The 19,842-nt window shown below is 46.5% G+C and overlaps 1 protein-coding gene across 1 annotated transcript; it reads left to right on the top strand.

Annotated features, from left to right (window-relative positions):
• Positions 1 to 2,473: 2,473 nt before the first annotated feature.
• Positions 2,474 to 3,540, top strand: LOC117184561 (uncharacterized). Its single transcript, XM_033382780.1, has 2 exons — positions 2,474 to 3,176; positions 3,255 to 3,540. The coding sequence occupies exons 1-2, from the start codon at positions 2,482 to 2,484 to the stop codon at positions 3,493 to 3,495; spliced, it is 936 nt and encodes a 311-aa protein (XP_033238671.1). The 5' UTR covers positions 2,474 to 2,481; the 3' UTR covers positions 3,496 to 3,540.
• The last annotated feature ends 16,302 nt before the right edge of the window (positions 3,541 to 19,842 follow it).

Genomic DNA, 19,842 nt, shown 5'->3' with positions numbered 1-19,842 from the left:
TCTCACAGCTCTCGTTGCGTTGGACAGATCAAATTGGAGAGGGGACTTCCTATAATACAAAAAACCCGTCTCGGCTGGGTTGTCACAGGTGGAGGTCAGTACTCCCGCAGCTCAGTGCTCCAAGCTGCCTCTAGTTCGACGGAATTGAGTCAAACGCCTACCGTTGGTTTGGATGAGCTCGTGCGAAGGTTCTGGGAAGTGGAAAACTGCCACGGTCCCACTACAGAAGCAACAAAGGAGGAAATTGCTTGCGAGGAACATTTCAAAAAACATTGCGGTCGGCTTCCAAGTGGCGAATATTGCGTTCAATTGCCTTTAAAGCTGAGTGACAGTCTTCTTGGAGATTCTTATCAACAAGCCTATCGCAGATTTCTCAATCTAGAGCGCAAGTTGGTTCGCAAACCGCTTCTCAAGGCCCAATACGCCGCATTTATAAAGGAATACGTCGATTTGAATCACATGTCCCCTGTCAAAAGTGACGCACTTAAACAATGCAAATTTTTTCTTCCTCATCACTGCGTCTTAAGAGAAGACAAAACCACCACAAAACTCCGAGTAGTTTTCGACGGATCCGCTTGTACATCTACAGGATATTCCCTCAACGATATATTGATGTCAGGCCCAACAATTCAGCCAAAGTTAGTTACGACTCTTCTTCGATTTCGTACCTTGCGTATAGCATTGACTGGTGACATTTGTAAAATGTATAGATGCGTCCGTGTCTCGCCCCAAGATAGTTTTCTGCAGTGCATACTGTGGCGTGACTCACCCCTCGAGGAGCTAAGGACATTCAAGCTGGATACCGTGACCTATGGAACGAAACCAGAAGCATTTCTGGCCGTCCGTTCTATGCACCAACTAGCGGCAGACGAGAGTTCGTCATATCCAATTGGCTCTGAAGTTGTGCTGCGGGACTTTTACGTGGATGATTTGCTAACGGGGGGAGATACTACAAATGAGGTGCTGGAAATAATTCGCCAGGTGTCAGGACTATTAGCCAAAGGAAATTTCAAGATCAGAAAATGGTGTTCCAACGATACATATGTACTCGATCAAACACCCCATGAAGATAGGGAAACATTTGTTAAATTTACTGATGGCAGCGGTGTAACCAAGACGCTAGGTTTAGCATGGAATCCTACTTCGGATGAACTATTATTTTCATTCTGTCCCAATCAAGTCCCTTCGAAACCAACTAAGCGAGTTGTATTGTCAACTATTGCACGATTTTATGATCCACTCGGACTTATAGGGCCAGTTATTACTAAAGCAAAAATATTTCTACAGCAGCTGTGGAAAGAAAAGCTTCATTGGGATGAAAGTCTGCCAGTCTCCTTACGCACAACTTGGATCAACTTTATTCAGCAGTTTGACTCTATGCAACAAATTTCTTTCCCGCGCCTATCTTTCCTTCGAAGCAGCAACCTTGAAATGCATGGATTTTGTGATGCCAGCATGAGTGCTTATGGAGCTTGCATCTACGCTGTTTCGCAAGGCGACAATGGAGTCAAGGCAAATCTTCTATCTTCCAGATCTCGTGTAGCGCCACTGAAGACTATCACAATACCCAAGTTGGAATTATGTGGTGCAGCGCTACTCGCTCAGCTTATGCATGAAGTGTCTTTGATGAACTTCAAGTGCTCTTATTATTGCTGGTGTGACTCCACAGTCGTTTTGGCTTGGATCAAGAATCAACCATCCAACTTCAATGTATTTGTCGCTAATAGACTTTCTGTTATTCAGGAACTCACATCTGGAATGTCTTGGCTGCACGTGCCAACTGATCTAAACCCTGCCGATATGCTTTCTCGAGGATCATTACCAGCTGAGCTCATCAATTCTCATCTTTGGAAGTATGGACCTACATACTTGACAGCCAGTAAGGATCAATGGCCAAGTACACCTGCTCTTCCAGAGCCGGTTTTGGAGGCACGAAAAACCATACTAATTACAAACTGCGCGTCAAGATATTTGGTGGAAGAATCAAAGTTTGTAAATTCCTTCCCCAAAATGCAACGAATTTTTGCGTATGTATGCAAATTCATTCATCGACGAAAGTCTGGAATAACTGTGGAGGACTTGCGTTTGGGAACCGAACTGCTTATTCGTCTTACTCAACAATCTCGTCTATCCACTGAAATAAGAGCCCTGGAAACGCGAAAGGACATCAAGGCTTCAAGCTCGATCGCCTCTCTTTCGCCATTTTTAGATGATTGCGGTTTGCTTCGAGTTGGAGGGCGTCTTAAAAACTCTACCTTGGACTTTGAAGCACGGCATCCCATAATATTGCCCAAGAATCATTCCATCACTTCTGCTCTGATACGGCACTTACACGAAAAGCACCTTCACGCTGGACCCCAGTCGCTATTAGCCATCATTCGTTAAACGTACTGGCCAATCGGTGGCCGAAAGACCGTAGCACACGTAATCCAAAAGTGTGTCAGATGCTTTAGAGTGAAGCCTCGAACTTTCGAGCAAATAATGGCAGATCTTCCGGTGGACAGAGTCAGCGAATCTCGTGCATTTTTAGTTACCGGCGTGGACTATTGCGGTCCGTTCCTGTATAAATCAGAAGTTCGAAACCGCCCCCCACTAAAGTGCTACATGAGCATTTTTATATGCTTCTCCACCAAGGCGGTTCACATCGAGCTTGTGAAGGATCTTACAACATCTGCGTTCCTCTCTGCTCTTCGCCGTTTCATTTGCACCCGTGGAAGACCGATTCGTATTTGGTCAGATAATGCCACAAATTTTGTTGGAGCGCGGAACGAACTGGCGGAACTTAAGTCGCTATTCCTAAGCGACAGTCATCAAGAAGCCGTGCATCAAGCTTGTCTCAACGATTGCATCGATTGGCGTTTCATTCCTCCTAGATCGCCACATTTTGGAGGATTGTGGGAGGCGTCAGTCAAGCTTGCTAAGCATCATCTTCGACCTACCCTCGGATCCTCGCTTCTTGGATTTGATGAGCTGCGCACTCTCGCGTGCAATATCTGTGCAATCATTAATTCAAGGCCATTGTTTCCTCTTTCAGAGAACCCTGCAGATCTCGATGTACTCACGCCCAGCCATTTTCTAGTTGGCGCCCCTATCACAACCTTCTTGGAGCCTGACTTGGTTCATTTAAACGTCGATCGCTTGGACCGTTGGCAGAAGGTCACACAGCTTCAGCAAATCTTTTGGTCTCGCTGGCGCCAATCGTATTTAACCAGTCTTCAAGAAAGAACGAAGTGGCGCACCCGGAATCCTGAGCTTCACGTCAATGATGTCGTTCTTGTTAAGGACGAGAACTTCCCTCCTCTGAAGTGGCCTCTAGCGAGAATCCTCGAGCTCATCCCAGGAGCTGATGGCGTATCTCGAGTCGCCTTGATCAGGATGGCTACAGGTGTTAGCCGAAGAGCACTTGCAAAACTATGTCTATTGCCTCTACGAGATGAGGTGAAAGGCATGGATCCTTCCACGGGGGGAGTATGTTCGGGCGAAGCCCGAGTGTAAATTTTATACCATTGTTTTATTGCCTATCAATTCACTTTCTTTTCTATTTTGGTCATTATACTAAACTAACGTAACGTAAGCGTAGCTTTATCTATGCTCGCTCAGCAACATGCTCGCATTTAATCATCTATTATTATCTATGCTCGCTCTTGTTATCTTTTCTTTCCTATGCCGTCGCTAAGCCGTCAGCAGCTGCGCCTGCTCTAGCAGTTACCGCTTGATATAGTTGGAGAACAGACCCTTTTTGTCCCCAATCTATTACTTTGGCTCGAGATCGGCTCGCTTGCCTCATCCAAGTGTGTCACTCTAATACTATTGTAAAAGGCTCTGGCATCTTCGGCCACCCTCAACACACAAAATACCTATAATAAAATTTATAACGTTTTCGGAAATTAATAATTTGTGAAATTATTGAACAATCATAGTCAGCGAAAAAGCTCGTTGTCTCAACAGCCTATATTATGATAAGAAATGAATTCATGGCCTTAAGTTGACGCGCAATGGACTCGCCTTGTGCTTATAAAATCAGAAGACAATTGACATTACTGCGTTAGGGACATTATTAGTCTTATTCCCTTACCACGACAGGAAAAGTATTTGTGTGTATTTGTGAGTTCACTGCGATTGTTTGATTCGAATATTGTTTCATTAGTTGACACTGCAATTGAGAATATTACGTCGAGTCACCAAATTGTATAATGGTTTTAAACACCAATTAAACAATTAAACCCCAACAATTATTATTATTATTATCATTATTATTCCGATTAAATAACAACACAGCGCACACATAAAACTACTATATTTGGCTGAATGCGTAATATCCAAAATGCAAGTAAAGCTTGCTTTCCCTTCACATCCGATTGCTGATCGCTGAGTATCGATAAGCATAGATAAGCAAATAAGGTTTTCTAAAAAGGCATCACTTTTTGAATTTGAAAGATTAAAAATATCTCAAAAAGAGTTTTGAAAGTGGCGAGGTGTGGCACTACTATTTCACTGAACACAGCACAGCTGTACATTCATATTTTGTAAGGGTTGTAAGTGTTTTCGATAGGACATACACCGACATCGTCGGTCTCTTTTAGGAGGAAAATAGAGATATAGAGATACAGCAGCAGCCAAAAAAAACGAGCGAGAACGTTGTGATCCCCATAGAGGGCCGTGGCTCTAAACGTCGGAATTGGTATCGAAGCCAATGGCTGCTTCATTTTCTCGCTGCTCGTAAAAGGGATGATTTGACTTGTTGGTTAAGGCGGGGACCAATTTTGCTTGCACTTATCATGAGAGATGGAGAAAACATAGAGAGAAACAGAAGAAACAGTACCGCTATTTATATTCCATTGTTAATTCTTGCACTTGCTGACCCTAGACCCTGCTGCTGCCTCCAGTGTCTGACGCTCATGGTCAAACCTGTGATAGTCGAAGAGGACGTGACGAGCGTTCTTCTTAATGCCTGTGCCACACTCGGGGCACCATCCCTCTGTCCCTCACCAAAGCGCTTGAGGTAGCCGCGGAAGCAGCCATGTCCGCTCAGTGCCTGAGTGAGATAGAAATCTACCTGGCCGTGCTTCCTTTCAACCCAGCAGGCTATGCTCGGGATGAGAGTGTGGGTCCATCGGCCTTTGGATGAGTGGTCCCATCGAGTCTGCCATCTGTCCAAGCTGATCCTTCTGGCGGCGTCCTTTAATTCAGCTTTGGAGCTTACCTCGGCTGCGCTGTTCTGCCTAGCGTCGTGGATCTCCTTCCTCTCCCTTATCAGCTCGCTGAGCGGAACTTGCCCGGCAAGGACAAGCGCCGCTTCATCTGAGATGGTCTGAAACGAGCATGGTCCTAATGGCGCACAATCTATACGTTGCCTCCACTCCTCGTATGTAACTCCTCACCTTCGCGGCTTCTGCCCACACCGGAGAGGCGTAGAGCATCTGCGACGTCACGACGCTCGTCAGCAGTTTCCTCGTTGCCTGCTTTGGCCCTCTGGTGTTTAGCAGCATCCTGGATAGCGCTCCCGCGGTCCCACCGGCTTTCGTGTGGACGCATTCCAGATGCTCTTTGAAGGACAGGCGCGTGTCGATGAGGACCCCTAGGTACTTGATGGAGCTCTGCGATTGGATCGTGGTCCCACCAACCTGCGCTCTGGCGGTCTCGACCACTTTACGGCTGGATATCAGGACCGCCTCCGTTTTTTGGGCCGCCAGCTCCAGCCTCGCGGCGGCTAGCCACTGCGGCAAGTTCCTTCGCTACCGCCACTATTGCGACGTCGTCAGCGAAACCCATCAGGTTAGTGTTGGCTGGCATCGGGAGCCGTAGTACCCCGTCGTACATGGTGTTCCAGAGCAGAGGTCCCAAAACGGAGCACTGCGGGACTTCGGCTGAGACTTCGTATGCCCTAGAGCCCTGACACGTGTCCATTGTCAGCACTCTTTTGCTGAAATAGCTGCGCGCTATATTCAGTAGGTAGCCCGGGATGTTGAAGGACCTCAGTGACTCCAGCGTCCGGGTCCAGTCGGCCGAGTTAAAGGCGTTCCTTATATCCAGTGTCACCATCAGACAATAGGACTTTGTTCCGCCTCTCCACCTAGTCCCAGCAATGGTTTCCTCCGCCGATTGTACGACCCTCAAGATGGCGTCCAGCGTCGACCTCGCTTTCCTGAACCCGTATTGGTTCTGGGAGAGACCGCCTGCTGCTTCGATGGCTGCGCTCAGCCTCGCACCGATCACCCTTTCGAAAACCTTTCCCATGGAGTCCAGAAGGCAGATGGGCCTGTAGGAAGATGCCACCCCTGGCGGCTTGCCCGGCTTGGTTAATAGTAGCAGCCGTTGCCTTTTCCACCTCTCGGGGAACGTCTCCTCCTGGAGGCATTTGTTGAAAAGTTGAAAAATCGTCCCTACACCTGCCCTGTTGAATATGTGTTGGGACCCTTCGTTCAGAAGGATGACGTCCAGAGAGGCAAAAGCCTCCAGCACCGTGCGGCCTCTGGCGTTTGTACGGGAGGACCCACATTCCAGGGCCCAGGCGTTGAAGTCGCCCCCGACTACGACGTTGTTGCGTCCTCGCAACCTCGAGTGAGAGGCTGGGTGCCAGGTAGCAGCTGTAGAACCATATGCCACCTACGTTCCCTCGAACGAACCCGTCTGCCGACTTGGTGTCACGCAATTGTGGCGCGTCAACGCCACAGAGCCACAGGGCCGCTTTGCCAGTGAGTTCCGTGGCCGAATCGCTGCTGCTGCCCACCTTAGGTGGTTCGCTGAGGAGTGCCACCTCAGAGCCAAGATCGCGCACCGTCTGCGTCAGGAGATCCTGTGCGGCCCTGCAGTGATTCAAATTGAGTTGAATCTACTGCATGTCGTCCTGGATTTGCCAACCCCGCTCATGAAACATGCACATGTTGGTAAACTCAGCAACTTTGAGCCCCTTCTCACCGCATTTGATGCAGCAGCCACTTCTGTCCACTGTGCTCTTGCAGATCCTCGCAATATGCCCAGGTTCCAGGCATCGGTAGCACCTTGGGAGTCCATCTCTTTCCCGGATCCGTCAGATGGTCCAGCCGATCCTCACATCGCCGCCTTTCAGGACCGCTTGGCCCAGGGAGAAGGGCAAGCTTACCACCGCCAGCTGGGACTCCACGTATGCGGACTGCGGACTCTTACTCGTCCCTCGTCAAACTTGAATTGACGAGCTAGAGCGGCACGGATCTCCTGCTCCGTCGCGAGGGAATCGATGTCTCGTATCTTCAATAGGACGACCCTCGATTCTTCTATCATTGCGCGCACTGACGCTCCATCGCCGAGGACCCGTGCGATGTTGTCCTTCATGTCCTCAGCACTTTCCACGCTATATTTTGCCACCTCCAGCAGAAGGTTGCCGTTAATAGTGCGGCGCACATTGGAGACGCAGCTTCCCAGGTCCGAAAGCTGGTTGTCGTCTCGTCTGGTGACCATTGCCAGAACCTCGCTGTACGACTTCCCGGAGGCCTGAACTATGACCGCGTCTGGGTGAGCGCGGCGTGCTGCTCTCGGCCTCTTGGCCACCACGCTCCATTCGCTGTCCGGGATTCCGGGGCTCTTGGGCTGCCTCATGGCGCTGGTCGTTGCCACGCCTCCGTGTGGCCGCAAGGGGGCCAAGGGTCCTCCTGGCTGCCTTGGTCGCGTTGTTGGGGTTCCCAGCTCCACCAATGCCTCTACCGGAGCCTTCCTGCAAGGCGCTTCTACCCGCTGCAGCTTCCTGGCTCGATTCAATGATGTTCGAGTGCAGCTCTTTCATGCGCACGAACAATGCCCTGGTGGCCATGTTGATGTGGCGCGTATTTTTGTCCATCATCCTAGTTTGAACCTCGTCAAGGATTTTCCCCAGCTCCGAGAGGTCCTCTAGGAAGGTAGCATCCTGTTGGGCTTTGCTCTTCTTTGGCGGCGTTTGCCGCTGGGAACTTCCCGGGCTGGCTGGGTCCCGAACCCTCTTGGGGGTCTCCCTAGAGTCGTGATCCCGACTCTGGCCCGCTGGAGTTGGTTCGGGTGCCGGCGATCGGGCGAGCATGCTACCCTTCCGAAAGGCCTGCTCCTCCTCCGCCTCCATTCCTAACGTTCACTTAGGAATTGAATTCAAATTTGAATTTGAATATCCGTTGGCGCGCAAACCCAACGCTCACCAACAATCAGACAGCCCTAAGTCGTTCAGTGCTATCTGGCAACACCGTCAGTGTGGTAACTCTGCGCGATCAGCTGCTATGTGTGATGCTCTGTGTGAAGCTCCGGACGATACGAAGAAAAGAGGAAAGTTGAATTTCTTCCTTTTTTCCTCCACCAACAATGTGGAAAGTGGAAGGTGCTAAACGAGGGTTCACCCCCCTTTCCCCTGCAGCCCGGAGCGCACCGATTGTGCCCCTGCAGCTCAGCGGGATGTCCAAGGAGCCTGTATTTATACACAGTGTGGAGATAATGTTTTTTATCCCCAATCGGCCGACTAATTATTTCAATTAAATAAAACTCGGCGCAGAAATAAAATTGCGATATGTTCTTTAATGCGTGACATCCAAATTGCAAGTGTGGCTTGCCTGCCCTTTACATTGCCGCTCCGATCGCTAAGCGCAGCTTCGCTCGGCCGACGTCGGTAGGCAGACGCAAAGCGGAGATAGCGAAGAGCGAGCTGGCAGAGAGCGTTTAGCAGGGCAAGCAAGCGCAAAGCTTTAACAAACAAATGAGTGACATAGACATAAGTAACAAACAAAATAAGCGGCTGAGGGCCAAGAATTAGGTGCTATTTGGTAAGCAGCTAATCGGCTGGGTTCTGCTCCGAACATTCACCCCCCGTTGGAAGGCAAAGGCTTTCAACAGATCCATCCTGAAGGGGCAGAACCGCTATTTTTCCAACGGCCCTCTTGAAGATGCTTGCTTGGGCGCAGCTGGCGGCTACGCTGGGATGCTCGTCGAACGCAGCAATCGGCGCTTCTTTACGAAGGCGGCTTGTCGTGATTACGTCTTGATCATCGGGAACCTCTGTAATTGCATAGAATGGCAGGAAATTTGGCAATGTAGAAATTGTTGAAAGTTGAATTTCATTTAGCGTGGATATGTAGGTTTTTAATATATTGAAAAGTTCGCGCTGCAGTTCCTGATTCTCCGATCGCAGTTTTTCCACTTGCACCTGGCACTCGAGCAGCTGCTTCCTGCATTGCTGCTCTAAGTTTTGGTACTCCAGCGTTGTGGCCCGAAAATCGTCATTAGAGATGGAGGAGGAATTTTCAAAAGCGGCTAAAACTGCACGCTTATTCTCCGAGCTATCAATGCTTCCTGACACTATCCAACCAAGTTTTGTCTCCTGCAATGTTGGCAATTGGTCTGATAGTCGAATCTGTCCGACGCACATTAAATCGAAGAACAAACCACCACCTATCAACAGATCGATACGTTGGGGCTTGGAGAAATTAGGATCAGCTAGTTTTAGATTATTCGGCATGGGCCAATCCTTTGCGTCTAGGCCGAAGTTAGGCTGCATTTCCGTAATTGAGTTGGTGACAATTGCAGCGAAGGAAGCTCGATAGCTTGCGTCCTGGGATTGTACAACTATATGTACAGACTTGCTCGAAGGTAGAATGGAATCTCCGATTCCAGAGATGTGAACATAAGACCAGCGATGATCCAACTGCAACTGATCAGCAAGTCTAGATGTTACGAAGTTTGCCTGTGATGCAGAATCCAAAATGGCACGACATGGGATAAGTGCTCCATAACGATCTGTTACATGGACGAGGGCAGTAGGTAGCAACACGTTCTGGCTAGGCTGAGATTTCTGGATCGAGGGGGGAGGGCTAGAACACCCGCTTGCTAGAAGCACAGTCGCGGCCTCTTGCTGGATCGATTCCTCGGCCGGTGAAGAGGAAGATGAAGCACCCGTTCCCGATGGAATGTGGAGTAGCGTGTGATGTTTGGCCTGGCAATGCCTGCAAAGTCCTGACCTGCACCTCTGCAATTCATGGCCTTTGTTGAGGCAGTTCAAACACAAGCGGCTCTTCTTTGCTTCTTTGTATCTTTCAAACGCAGTGAGATTCAGGAATGCCTGACATCTAGATATGTAATGCTCGGAGGAATTGCAATGGTTACATATGGGGTTAGGATGGTCGTTACTGGAGGTGATAAGGGTGACAGGTTTGCCTTCTCCCACCTGTTGACTAGGACTTGTTGCCATGGCTGATCCCAAATTCTCCAGCATCCGACATCTCGCTTCCAAAAATGAGGCCATGCTTGACCACCGAGGCAATCCTGACGTCGGCAAGTTCTCTTCCCATTTCTCCTTTGTTTTGTGGTCCAGTTTCGTGCCTATGATGTAGATCAGCAACCCATCCGAAATCTCCTGCGGGGTTGCCAAGGTCTGAAGTGCACGCAAGTGCGAATTGATTTTGTCGCTGAGCGCGCGCAAGCCGATAGCTGAGCCCTTCTCCACCCCTTGCAGCCCGAAAATAGCCTTGACGTGTGCCTGAAAATGTAACAGTTTATTATCGAATCGCAACATTAGCAAATTCAACGCCTTGTCGTAATTCTCCTCAGAAAGTTCCAAGGAACGAATCGTATCCAGCGCAGCACCATCTAGATATCCACGAAGACATTGGAATTTTTCGATGATTGGGATACGATGGTCTTTGTGCACCATTGTCGAGAACATCGAGTGGAATTCTGGCCAATCCATGTAGTTCCCACCGAATCGCGGAAGCTGCAACTCGGGCATTCGAGAACGACCTATACTATTATAGGCGAACAACGACGAATTCCCCTCGAGAGTATGCCGAGCTGTTGAATGGGCAACATTTACCGTGCGAGCAGCCATCAACTCCCGCGACAGCCTGGACCTAACCTTGACATAAACATTCGCAAAGTCCAGCCGGGCATCATGGGCTAACTGCAGGAAATCCAACGTTTCAAGGCTCGTTTGAGCGGCATCGAAATCCGCATTCATTCGCTCAATTTGCTCTAAGCGAGCTTGAAGTTCTGCCTCATCTAACTCGGCAAGCTCTTCCTTGCTGAGAAAGCGATCCATGGCCTTTAGTTGGCGCGCGACGGACTCGGCCTTGTGCTTGTAGAAATCAACATCACTCGGCATTGCTGCGTTCGCGACATTGGTAGGCTCAGGTGCTGCCATGTTGAGGTTTTAAAAGAGTCACTCAGCACGACCGAAAAAGACACCCTGTATACGTATAAACGTGCGAACCGAAAGTAAAGGGATTACAGCTAATGCCTTTAGCTGTGCGGCTGTGTGAGCTGTCCGATTCCGCTTTGTACTCAGCTTGTGTGTATTAGTGAGTTCGCTGCACTGCACTGACCGAATTGTCGCGACAGAGAAATTAATAGCCAGCAATGCGTGTATGTAGGTGTATGTAAGTATGTTTTAGCACCGAATTGTGCTTAACCGCCGAAAATTTGTTAAGGCTAACGAATGTCGATCGCGAATGATAATTAATTGACACTGCAACTCAGAGATCACGTCGGGGTCACCAAATTTTATGTGGAGATAATGTTTTTTATCCCCAATCGGCCGACTAATTATTTCAATTAAATAAAACTCGGCGCAGAAATAAAATTGCGATATGTTCTTTAATGCGTGACATCCAAATTGCAAGTGTGGCTTGCCTGCCCTTTACATTGCCGCTCCGATCGCTAAGCGCAGCTTCGCTCGGCCGACGTCGGTAGGCAGACGCAAAGCGGAGATAGCGAAGAGCGAGCTGGCAGAGAGCGTTTAGCAGGGCAAGCAAGCGCAAAGCTTTAACAAACAAATGAGTGACATAGACATAAGTAACAAACAAAATAAGCGGCTGAGGGCCAAGAATTAGGTGCTATTTGGTAAGCAGCTAATCGGCTGGGTTCTGCTCCGAACACACAGTAAGCACCGGCGCGACGTCAACCTGCTCTCAGCAACTTTTCAAATTACAAGCGCAGCACGGATATCACAGGTGGAAAACCAGGAGCCCGTGATGCAAAACAGCCGCACTTTGAAACTTTCGCGTTCGAATCCCGCACACTGCATGAGGAAGAGTGTGTGTGCGAGTGAGGGTAGGGAGAGTAAGCGCGTGGAAGGGGTAGCATAGCCACTGTAATTCGATGTTTTCGTATCTTCAGATTTGTGGATGGCAGACTTTCGCTTTTTGTGGGGGTGGTAGGGGGCTTGGAAAAAGTTTTAAGCAAACTTGATTCTGCGTGACATCACAGGAGTCTCCACACAAAATTTGATTGCACTAGCTTTTATAGTTTTTGAGAGCTAGGCGTCAAACAAGACGGACGGACGGACAGACAGACACAGACATCGACTGGGGTATTGATGCTTATTAAGAATATATATACTTTATGAGGTCAGAAACGCTTTTTCTGACTGTTACACACATCTATGTACATCCCCCACAAAACTAATATATCCCTAAACTCTTCGAGCACTAGGTATTAAAACGAAGTAGAAAGGGTATTAATATATCATATAATATTCTTAATAAGCGCATTCAATTAATATTTAGTGGTTAAATGCAGTCGAAAGTCCCACCTACCCATGACTTTTATGGGTGACGCTTACTGAAGGTACGCTGCTGATTCCCAAAATAGTATTAAATAGTTTTTGTGTATTTTCAGCAAGTAAAGGCAATGCACAATTGTGAATTGTTTTTTTGATTACCAACCGCTAAATGCTGCAATCTTACAACCAATTTTAATCGGATTAGCTATGTTTTGCATATACTTTGGTACCATTATGAGAAAACGAGATGCTGCGGTTTGCGGATTCAGCAATGCAGGGCACAGTAAGCGAAGAAAAACAAAACCAGACGCGACGCGCGTGCGCGACAATTAATCCGAGGGTTACTTAACCATTACAGACTTCTGCAGACAGTTACAAATATAGCGCACATTCCGAGGGCACAAATCTGGCAATGTAAATATCGATTGTCATGACAAAACTTTGTTGACGGATTGCTTGACCTGTCCCCGTCTCAAGTCAACGATATGAAAAATTCCTTGGGTCGATTGCTTGATCTATGCTTTGTATCGGATACGACCATAGTGTTGTTAGCCCGAGCCCTTCCATTCAGTATGCTTCAAGACGCCTACCATCCTAGTTTCGAAGTGTCTCTAGATATAGGACCAACTGTATTGGATCGGTCGAAAAGGCTACCTGAGCGCTGTTTTCGTAAAGCCGAGTTTGCGAAACTTAATAACCTAATTAGGGCATTTTGATTAGTCCGCTTTGTACTTCTTCACTTTATTAAAGCATTCGACTCTGCAAACCATTCCCTTATAGCACATTAGCTTGATCTTTTAGGGTTTCCGCCCAACCTCCTGAGATGGATAACTAGCTACCTTTGTTCCTGGTCTCAAAGAGTCCTCTTCAAAAACTCCCTATCTTCATAAGTCAAGGTTTCATCGGGAGTACCACAGGGTAGCCATCTAGGCCCCGTACCCTTCGTACTTTTTATTAATGACTTAACTTTGGTATTAACATACTCTCGAGTCCTCATGTACTCATTTGTCCAGCATTCGGAAATTTCATTTCATTCTCGCTTGAAGTCCGATCTCAATAGCTTTTAGTCATTGTGTTGAGCAAATGTGTTACCGCTTAATGTCTCGAAATGTAAAGTAATGACATTTTATCTCTCTAGCCCCTTGCTCCCTATACCCCATGCGGTGGTTGTCTTGAGATAATTACCATGGTGGATTGTGTAATATTAGACGCCAAGCTAAACATTTTTGAACACATTTCTTTCATTGTGAATAAGGCCATGAGCGTGCTTGGGCTTATAAAGAGGTGATCAAAGACGATGACGATCCCTATATAGCAAAGAATCTCTTTACCTCGTTTGTTCGTCCGATATAAGAATTTTTTTATAGACAATTTTTTACTTTTTGCTCAGAGGGGCCTTAATTGGGATGCAGGTGTGAGATTGCCATCTTACCCTAGTAGATTGCTAAACTTTAGTTAATCGGAGAAAAATTATGGGTATGATTTGTATGCACAATTTAATCCGGGGTGTACTCCGCCTCCAATTCCTCTCGGAGTGTACTTCATTCTCCGTCTCCGATTCCTCTCGGAGTGTATTTTATCCTCGGCCTTCCCTCCTCTCGGAGCGTGCTTAAACCTCCACAACAAAACTTCTTCACGTAGCGTACTTAAACCTCCGCAACCTAGACTAACGCGGGTAGGACGACGCCCCTGACCAGAACAAAGTAATCAGCCACGTGCGCCCACCCTCGCAGACGACCCAGAAGAAAGGACGACCCATCCCAAACTATCTAAATTTAAGAGAAATAGATCGAACCTATTTTTTGTAGAGCTTAATCCACGCCAAGTTCTTGAACCACGAGACTATATTTCATCTACCACATCCAGAGATCAAACAAATTTCAGCGAACCCCGATACGGCGAGCATTCTCCATAAGCAATTGCTGTAGTGGACTGCACTCCTCGCAAGGCACTGTAAGATCATGAAGATATCGCATGCGGAGGCGCAACGAGCCCCACTCACCCATTGGCGTCATGCCAGTGAGCTGATACCAGCCTTCTGGCTCTCCGCCACTTCCGAATCCTTGCCGTGTTTGACCCGTGACACCAACGTTTTTGTTAGGTAACCTACATCCGGAGGCACTACACTGAAAAAATATAGTTAGTGGGGGATGACAATTCTAAAATAATTTTTCAATACCATTTTTATAAGATAACCACCGACACTGGAAGTGTGCTGACCTTATATATTAGCGAAGTCCACGCCCAGAGTGCGGCGAATGTATCGCAACAATGTTGGCAGCCGTTGCAGCAATCCGACACAACCCACGAGGCGCAAGACAGCAGTTCCCAAGAATGCCGAACTTCAGCCAGCGACGTTGGAGTGCTAAAAGCTGTTGACACCTGCTTTACGTGGTACCTGGCCGCCCAGAAAATGGCCTGGCGTGATCACCTCTCCGTCCTTGGGATCTTTACTGTCCAGAGTGAGTGACCTGGAGTATAAAATGGCCTCTGCCTCCGCCAACACCGTCCGAATCTTACTCTCCGTGAGCGATCTTGTAACAGTTGCAGTTGGGCAGCACAGATCAATCAGCCGACCAAAGTGTGGGACTGAATTTTTCTTCTTTAGAAATCGTTCAAAAAATCCAACTGCCCGGTTACATAACCACGTCATCCATAACCTATGCACTGGCCCCATGCGCCGTGCAGTTGCTGTGCATACTTCGAGGTCATCCCTCGGGTGCTCCGGTAACTCAATTTCTGCGACGGCCTAAAAAAGCCGCTAACGATCCCGACTACAATTTTGTAGTTTTATTTGCATTAATATTATTTTTTTTGTTGATTCCTTCTGAACCTTGCTATTTGTTCAGGCCAGCAGCAGATGAGTGCCACGGGCGCTCTGGAGATTTTACGATCCACGATCCACCCGGCGCTCAAGCAATCATAGAGCATAGATCATAAGGCCTAGCTTAGTTACGTTTCAACCCCCGTTTCAAACGCCCGATCTACCACGCGACCCCCGTTATAAATACTACATATATACCACGAAGCACCACGGCATTTCATTTCTTGCGACGGCTACTAGGAGGTTTCTCTGGATCATCCATATCGTCGTTGGAGACTTGAGCTTCGTCCGCCCCACTACAAACATTGGTCCTTCGAGCCGGATCTTCGCCTAAACAAAAGGAGAAGTCCACCCCAGCAAGCAGCGGCGGATAATTCCCAGCCTCCAAGATAAGTACGGATTCCACATCTGCCCATCTCCAGTGGCTCCTCAGTGGTCCCATTCGGCTGGACATATATACATATATATACGTGCTGCGTCTTTTCTTTCACCGTTCTATCGACGGCGCCATATTCTTGGCAATTCCGGGCGCTCTCCGCTTCTTCGAGTGCTAGTATATACCCACATCTACATACCCAATACAACGGTCGTGCTTATAGTTCCGTTGTCTGTGCAACCAGTTGTGCCACAGTGAAATAAAAAGAATTCACCTGCAGCGAGATCAATTTTATCCGATCCAGCGCTTACTTTCATACACATATGTAGGGTTGGCAGCCCTTTAATGAGTATCGATCTATCGCTAGGGATAGTCAAGGGTAGAGGAAGATATATCGATAGTGAGTAAGAGTTCGACTGCAGAAGCGAGCAGACGTGCGAAAAGAACTATGCTAAGAAACCTATTTGTAACCATTGATTAAAATAAATATAATACAACGACGTGTGGCGTATATTTGATGGAGTTTCTGGAGCGGATTCTTACTCACTTGTAGGGAGCCCACCAAGGATCCCTACAATTTGGGGGCTCGTCCGGGATAGAACCACAAGTGAATGTGTATTCGTGTACAAGTTGCCAATACCATCAAGTTTTGCGCAACATTGTGAAATTACGACGAACGAAGCAACGAAGATCAGACGAAAGCAGATGCCGAGAAGCGGCTGTGAGAAACGAAAATAAAGAGGAAAGAGGACGCAAAACGACTCCATTCGTTTTCGTCAAGGTTCAGAGAGCAGAGGTAGCTAACGACGAAGAGCTACAAAGCTACAAAACGACGAAGAGCTACAGAGCTACAAAACGACGAGGCTTCAAAACGACGAGGCTACAAAACGACGCAGACCCGAAAACGACGAGGAAAGAGGACGCAAAACGACACTATTCGTTTTCGTCAAAGTTCAGAGAGCAGAGGTAGCTAACGGCGAAGAGCTACAGAGCTACAAAACGACGCAGACCCGAAAACGACGAGGAAAGAGGACGCAAAACGACACTATTCGTTTTCGTCAGAAGAGCACGGCAAACGGGAAAGAGTGAAAAGCCAACGACGAAAGTACGGAGCAAAGAGGACTGAAGAGACGTTCAGATTGCGAACGTGCAGAAAAGAGGAAAGCAGAAACGACGAAACAACAACAGTGGTACTTCGCACGGCCACGTGCGGCTTGTATACCCTGCGAACGACAACGACGTGAAGAAGACAGAGAAGAAGAACGCATCGTTTATCTGCGTGTATTGGAAAAGACGATTCTCACACCTGATGTCTGTATACGCAAGTATTGAATATACAGAATAGATTTAAGGTGTTGCAAATTTTAGGAAGCGGATTTAACGTAAACTATATTTTAGCTAATTGTAATATGCAACGCGAAGAAATCTTAGACCTAACCGTAGCAGAGTTGAAGGAAAAATTGAAAGAGCTACATCTGCAGCATTCAGGTGTTAAATCAGTTTTACGGGAGAGACTATATTCGTATTTTAGACTAGATCAAGACGAAAACGAAGAATCTGTATACGAAGAAACGATCAATATAACTGGGGACGAACAGACAGAAGACGCGCCAATTTTAAATTCGGTAGGAGAAGCAGCAGTTGGTAGTTCAGTAAACATGGCGTTCACATTAAGAGACATCGAAGAATCCCTTTCAGCATTTACGGGCAATGGTTCTCCGGATGTTGATAACTGGCTACGTGATTTTCAACTGAATGCCTTAACAGTGAATTGGAATGATTTGCAAAAGTTTATATATGGCAGGACATTAGTGAAAGGTGCAGCGAAATTATTTTTGAGCAGTCAATCAGGCATTAATGATTGGAATTCTCTGAAGGAAGCACTAAAAAGTGAATTTAGTGAGAAGTTAACGGCAAAGCAAGTTCATAAGCTATTAGAAAATAGAGAGAAGACCCATAAAGAGACTTTAATTGAATATTTTAATAGCATGTGTACCTTGGCAAGTGAATCCCAGCTAGATGAAGAAAGTATTATTGAATATATTATTGAGGGCATTCCAGACTCCAATCAAAACAAAAGCTGTCTGTACCAAGCAAACAATTTTAAAGATTTTCGTGAGCAAATTAAGATTTATGAAAAGATCAGTGCAAATCAAGGAAGTACGCTAAAGGCAAACCCAAAGTTTGAGAATAGTTCGGTAAAAATCAAGGATGAAAGGCGTTGTTTCAAATGTGCAGGTAGTAATCATATTGCAAAGTATTGCAAGGAAAGTGCCGTCAAATGTTTTAATTGCAATCAACTAGGTCACAAGGCAAATCAATGCGAGGCAAAAGGTTCACGAATGGCAACAGAGAAGAAAATTTCAAATGTCCAGCAATTTTCTCAGACCAGTTTTAATCGGGCTTTTAAGAATGTTGAAATCGGTAATTAAGATATCACTGCATTGTTTGATTCTGGCAGCGATATTTGTACCATGAGCGAGAAAGTCTACAGAAAGATTTTCCCAGTTGCGTTGAAAAACGATATAAAAGAATTGATCGGAATAGGAGGCAAGAAAATATATACGTTGGGTTCATTTAATGTTGTTACTAAGTTGGATGACGTTCCTTTGGAAATGTGTTTCCATGTAGTCCGTGACGATGATACCCTGTACGAAGGTGTAATTGGAAGTGATGTTCTTGATTTTGTCAGTGCAAGCATAGGGAAGAAAGGAGTTTTCTTTCATTCAATAAATGACATCCGTCAAGGGGAGGTTGAAGTTCCACCGGAAAAGGAGTATGTTAGCAGTAGTTTCACTAAAGGAAGCCGCAATCTAGAGTTCATTAAATATAGTGATACTCAAGTGAGCAGGCCTCCGGATTCAGGGAGCGGAATTGATGAATTGGAAAAGACGTTCCATCAGATACTGTCGAGCAATATTATTGAAGAGTTTTCACGAGGAATAGACCTGTCGCATTTGAACCGTGAGGTGAGGTCAATAATAGCAGGATTGGTAGAAAATTATAAGCCCGTAAAACCAGAAAACAGCCCTGTTGAAATGAAGATAATATTGTCAGATGAAGTACCGGTCCGTCAAAGACCTAGACGCCTACCTTATGTGGACAATGAGAAAGTCGATAAGCAGGTCAGGGATTGGTTAAAGGAGGGAATAATTCGCCATAGTGTTTCTGAATACTCGTCCCCTGTAGTGCTTGTCGCCAAGAAGGATGGCTCAAAAAGACTTTGTTGTGATTATAAAAAACTTAATGAAAAGATAATTCGTGACAATTTTCCAATGGCGTTAATCGACGATGTTTTACTCAAGCTTCGGGATGGACGTGTTTTCACTACGTTGGACTTGTGTAATGGGTTTTTTCACGTGCCAGTACATGAGGATTCTCGTAAATATACCTCTTTTGTCACACAGAGTGGACAGTATGAATTTAATTATGTACCATTTGGGATGACTAACTCCCCTCCAGTATTTATGAGGTACATATATGCTGTTTTCAGACCATTGATAGATGACGGTATTTTGATTTTGTATATGGACGATATTATTATTCCATCAAAGGATGTGCAAGAAGGACTTGAAAAATTAAAGAAGGTGTTGAGTATCGGAGAGATTTCAGGATTACGCATAAAATGGGAGAAATCGCAAGTGTTACAGCGCAAGGTTAATTTTTTGGGTTACATAATAGAGAATTCAACGATAAGACCATCTCAAGATAAAACTTCGGCAGTTGAAAATTTTCCAATTCCGAGAGACAGGAAACAAGTTCAACGCTATTTGGGCCTAACTTCCTATTTCCGTAGATTTGTTAAGGATTTTGCTGTCGTGGCCAGACCACTGACAAACTTGATGAAAAAGGATGTTTCTTTCAAAATGGGTGAAGAAGAGTTGGCATCATTCAATCAGTTGAAAGTTTATTTATCCTGTTCTCCTGTTTTAAAGTTGTTTAATCAGAAGGGTAAAACTGAAGTTCACTGCGATGCAAGTATGTATGGGTATGGAGCTATACTTTTGCAAATGGACTCAGAGGATCAATGTTTCCACCCGGTAGAATATATGAGTCGTAAGACAACCCCAGCTGAAGAAAAGTATCCTTCATACGAGCTTGAAGTACTCGCTATAGTGCAGGCTTTAAAGAAGTGGAGAGTGTATTTGCTTGGGAGAA

Source organism: Drosophila pseudoobscura, chromosome X (genome assembly GCF_009870125.1).
Source record: "Drosophila pseudoobscura strain MV-25-SWS-2005 chromosome X, UCI_Dpse_MV25, whole genome shotgun sequence".
Taxonomy (NCBI): Eukaryota; Metazoa; Arthropoda; class Insecta; order Diptera; family Drosophilidae; genus Drosophila; species Drosophila pseudoobscura.
The sequence above is the reverse complement of the archived record's forward strand: the minus strand, read 5'-3'. Positions and strand labels throughout refer to the sequence as shown.

What these genes read in the sequence shown, in the direction of transcription:
- LOC117184561 (XM_033382780.1), top strand. Translation starts at nt 2,482, where the DNA reads ATGGCAGATCTTCCGGTGGACAGAGTCAGCGAATCTCGTGCATTTTTA. An exon ending in GTCACACAGCTTCAGCAAAT is followed by an intron (nt 3,177 to 3,254) that starts CTTTTGGTCTCG and finishes GAATCCTGAGCT; the next exon opens with TCACGTCAATGATGTCGTTC.